The sequence below is a fragment of the Geospiza fortis genome, unplaced genomic scaffold, assembly GCF_000277835.1.
Source record: "Geospiza fortis unplaced genomic scaffold, GeoFor_1.0 scaffold132, whole genome shotgun sequence".
Classification (NCBI taxonomy): Eukaryota; Metazoa; Chordata; class Aves; order Passeriformes; family Thraupidae; genus Geospiza; species Geospiza fortis.
The window spans coordinates 1,279,028-1,283,887 of NW_005054446.1; the positions used below are offsets into that span (position 1 = coordinate 1,279,028).

Sequence of the window (4,860 nt, forward strand, 5' to 3'; positions counted from 1 at the left end):
ATGCGGCTCCCCCGCCCCGACAGCGGCGCTGCTCCCGCCGGGCTCGCGGCTGATTGCGGAACAAACAAACCCCACAACTTCTGTGAAAGTTGTAAAGCCGGTGTGTTTATTACAGCGCTGGACGCGTGTGGGAATCATGCCTCTAAAATGACATGCGTATCTCTGGGAACTCCAGACGCTTTTTTATCTCCCTCTCAAATACATATGCATGCAATTTCACAATAGGTTCACACATATTCATTTTACTGATTTTGCTGCTAATTTTTTCTTTATCAGAAGGAGTTCCTGGGTCATTTTGACCTTGCTTTCTGCAGCAGCCTCTGTGTGTCAGAGTTCAAGGGGCTTCTCCTTTATCTCTGTCCTTTGGCTGAAGCAGTTTCTTCAAGCATAGGTTTTTTGGGAGAACAGACAGTCAGACCAAACAGCTATGTTTGCAAGCTACAGACTTAATTCAAAGATGTACATTTCACCTAAATCAAAATGGATTTCTACTCTGGAAAATTTCCACTCTGTCTCACGGTGTGTGTGGAGGGTCTCTTCAGCCTCATTCATAGAATATTGAGTTGGATCAGCAAAGTGCTGATCCAACTCCTTCACCCCACAGTACAAAGTTACCTTTGCAGCGTTCCAATATTCATTAATACTCATTAATACCAGTCACTTGTGTGTCACATGCAGCCAGGATGGTACAGACAGACTTTACAATAAATTCAGCCCTGCTCCTGAGAAAAACTGTAATCCACTAAGAGCTCCATGAGCTTCAAATGGCTTTCTTGCAAAAATATTTCTTCTGAGACTGAAATTATCAACAATTTAACATTTACATATCAAACTGGAAAAGCGTGGCCATGGCTTAAAATCTATGTAATTTTTAATTCAGAGATTACCAGCATTATTAAACACATCCAGCAGGTTGCAAGGCATATGGTTCTTTTTGAAAGCTGTTCTAGTGAAGAAGATTAATTAATATACAGAGTGGAAATCACAATTACAGTCATTGCAGAACAGCCCCAAACAATCACAGCCAGGTAAATGTGGTTGTTCAGTTTGTGGATTCACAAATTGGTGTTCTCTAAAATGAAGTATGTAGTGAAGTTAAAGTAGATGTGGAAAAGGTCAACTAAAGTGACCAAGGCAGTGGAGCATTAAACTTGCATGAGTAATATGAAAAGATGGGAACTCAAACTGGAGGCTTAGTTCAATCAAAGCTAAGATACAATCAGTCACAAAAGCAACTTGGTTGAAAAAGAAAAACTAAAAAGCAACTCACTGACTTCTGTAAGGCAACAGCTAGTGACATTCACTGAAATAAAGAGGCCAGTTCCAAAGTGCTAGAAGTCCTTTACACAGTGCAGGATACTAATGGTGATACAAGAGAATAATAAAGGCTGAATCAAACTCTTTGACATCCTTAATCCAATGCCAGCTGCACCTGCAGAACCATGATGAATGCAAACAGCAGTTATGGTGTTCCTAACCAATCCAATCCCTTCCTGCAACTGTCAGAGCTGAAGTGTTGGGCTCAAGCTCCAGTCTGGCCCAAGAAGGTGTTTTTGTGCCCTTGTGTTCACTCTGAGACAGAAGTCACTGCAGCTGCTCTGATCAGGACAAAACTACAAAGCAAGTAATGGGTTTTGTGGTTCCCTTTTTTGATTATTAAGACACACTTTGTCATATTGCTCATTTTCCATTGTCCTGTGCAAAAGTATAGTCAGCACTATTACATTTACAGTTACCGAACAAGCAGCACAAAAGGTTTAAAAATAGCATAACACAGGCCAGCTGGCCACCAAAGAGGTTTGTTTTTAAAGGATATGCAAATCAGTGTCACCCTGATGATTATGAACAATTCTAACACAAGTAGATTTTAACAATGTTATAGGAAATAACTGCTGTGCCTCTTTTTCAGTAGAGAAATAGTTTCTTTTCTTCATTTCTCTTTTTACAGGCTCCACATTGGGCTTAACCCTTAGTTCATCCAACAGCCAGATGCTCAGCCAGTTTGGCTTCCATCAGAAGAGGCTGTTTTGTACACTTACTAATGATTTGAGGTTGTCAAAAAAATATGAATTGGACTTCAAAACCTAGAAAGAATGGCCTAAAATACAGTGGATATCAATTTGTTTTTTTTACTTGCCTCCTATTTTCAGAGCCTGTGTGGCACCTTTTGATCCTAATTCCTCAGGAAACATGAAATCCACAAATTTGAAAGTTATGTTTATGCTAAGGAAAACTGAGATCATTATCATTTGCAATCAAAAGCTGAAGCCTTGAGTAAATGCCAGATATTGCAAAATATATTACAAAATTGAATGTATTGGAGTAGAAACAACAGGGCTGAGTCTCAAGCTTGACTCAGAATCCTGGCCAGAATTTTCACAGCTAATTGAAGTAACCAGACATAGATTCCAATCCATTCCTTCACACTGGGAAAGCAAGCTGTGAAACTTCAGCTGACATCCAGATGTCCTCTAAATTAGGCAGCTTTGATTCAAATTTGTTGTCAGTATGATACTGGGAGATGGGGAAATGGAAGTATTTGATGTCAGCTATGAAGGCCAGCAGTTTGGATGATCCTCTCCTTTGTTAGATGAAATAGGTTCTAACTCCTTGTTTGAATGTGTTTCAGTGTTTTCCAGGAGTTTCCCAACAATCTAAGGCACAGTGTGTGTACCTCCCTCATCATAAATTCAGCCTTAGTGTCACACTGGGTGATTCTGTGTCTTCCCATACCCTCTCTGTGGGTTGTCACTTCTCAGTGGCAGTGGTAGGGTGGTGAAACTCCTTTCCCTCCTCTTCCACAGGCACCATTACATCATTCCCTGGAAAAGACTCTGTTTCCTGCTCTGGGTAGTGCATTTCCAGTTCCTCTTCTGTACTTTCCTGGGCATCAAGGGTACTTTCACATCCTTTAACAGCACAGTTCTTGCCACTGGGCACTTCTGAGACAGACCCCACGATGACAGTGTCGGCCTTCATGATGTAGAGTTTTTCTGAGGAAGGAAAAAAGTAGTGCTGAGCATGATGAACAGTCACTGCTGCCCCAGAAATGGCTGCTTTTTCGTGCAATATTTTTATTAGCACTCTGGACATTTCACATCAATTAGATTGTGCTTAAGCCACTGAGCTAGGGGTAGAGCTACACAAGAAAAACAAAGTGGAAAAGGCAGAAGATATTCACAAGGATCTGTTAGAAGAAGCAACTAATTGGGATCTAAAGAATCCAAGGTTTATGCTCCTGCTGTTTCAATAAACAGCACCATGTAAAAGAAACCTTTGGGTAAAGATCAGCACTGCACAGAAGTTCTGGGTTCTTAGGACCTGCAAAGAAATTAGTTTCTTTCTAAATGAGAGTAAACTACAAAATTTTCTGAATCTTGGGTCCAGCTTGTTGTTGTACTCCTTCACAGAAAGGCAAATAAAGCCTTTTCAATGGCTTAATTCAGAAGGATGCTGCACATCAGACACTGCAGGTTAATTGCTTGGAGATATTTGGATATGGTCAATCAAAACATCACATTCATCCCAATCCATCACTCACAGTAAAAAACAGGAAGGGTGTTCAGTAAGGAAAGGTCAGTTTTTGTAATATGAAAAATAACACCTTCAAACAACTTCAAATTGGGTTTGGAAGCACTGCCACAGTGTCTCATGCAGGTGGTGTCTCAGGTAAGAATTCACCCCCTGTGAATGAGCTCCTTGCCTGAATTTATCTCCCACGCTGTGCCATGGTCAAAGACTTTATGGGAACACATGGGAGATGCATTTCCAGCCATTATTATGAAACCAGAGAAGAAAATTATAGCTGAGTACAATTCTCATTCAGTATGACAGCTTCATCTTCCAGCTGACATATTCAAATTTCTTCTGTAAAATCTACATATTCCAGAATGAAAAGGAGGAAGAAGGGAATTTTCTGTCAAATTCGTAAGACAAAGATGAAAAAAAGAAAGCATTATATTCATATGAATAAGCATTTTTGTGTCAAAGATCTGGACACTGAAGTTTACTAATAATCTTGGAGTGACAGTAAGTGCCATGTTTGAAAATTTGAAAAAAGGAGATGACAAAAGGAAAATAAAAAAGCAAGACTCACCAATTCTGTTATTTGTGTGGTCTCTGACTCGAGAATCCACAGGGCACTCTGGGGCATTGCCACTGCTTGGTGTCACCTCAGTCACACTCCAGGGAGGACTCTGGGCTTTTTCTGGGCTGGACACCAAGTTATTGTTGGTTTCCAAAGGAAGGGTTCTGTCAATTAACTCCTCCTCTTCCAGCCCACTCTCAGTGGTCAGTATGATCTTCTGCCAATAGAAACAGGAGAGCAGAAGTGGGGTGAGTGTAAAAACACCTTGGACATTGCAACAGGTCCACAGAATCCTCCTGTGGCAGTCAGGATAACAGAATGTCCTTCCCAGCACTGTCACAGGGAGTGAAATGTTCCAAAGCACCCAACAGGTGTGGGAACTTCAAACTCCCTGCATCACTCAAGACCATATTTCAAAATAGTGTTTCTAAGCTGAATTCAGATTTCTCATGGCATTTTCAGGAATGTACCTCATTTCCACTGAAGAAAATATGTTTTAGCTACCTCTTGGACTTTGCAAAGACCTATCACGTTCCTATGGAAGAACAGAACAAGCCAGAGGCCAAACTGATTTAACTTCAAAATGTAATGTCAGATAGAAGAAACAAGCTCAGACTACCTAACACATGAAGGATTAATTACAAGCAAGAATTAATTACATACAAGAATTAATTAGAAGCAGTTCTTTAAAAGAGGAACCAAAATCTGTGAGATGGTAAAGGTCCTGCATCACAATTTTCCGCTGGTTCTGATGTTCTTCTGTTTCCACAAGG

The 4,860-nt window shown here is 40.5% G+C and overlaps 1 protein-coding gene across 1 annotated transcript in view; it reads right to left on the bottom strand.

Annotated features, from left to right (window-relative positions):
* Positions 1–2,614: 2,614 nt before the first annotated feature.
* The window catches only part of LOC102038590 (tumor necrosis factor receptor superfamily member 8), a gene marked incomplete at its 5' end in the record, with an annotated part of 17,490 nt that continues 15,244 nt past the window's right edge, over positions 2,615–4,860 (bottom strand). Inside the window, 2 exons of the mRNA XM_031062340.1 lie at positions 2,615–2,993; positions 4,097–4,304. Coding sequence (XP_030918200.1) covers positions 2,749–2,993; positions 4,097–4,304 — 453 coding nt within the window. The remainder of the gene's footprint in view (positions 2,994–4,096; positions 4,305–4,860) is intronic.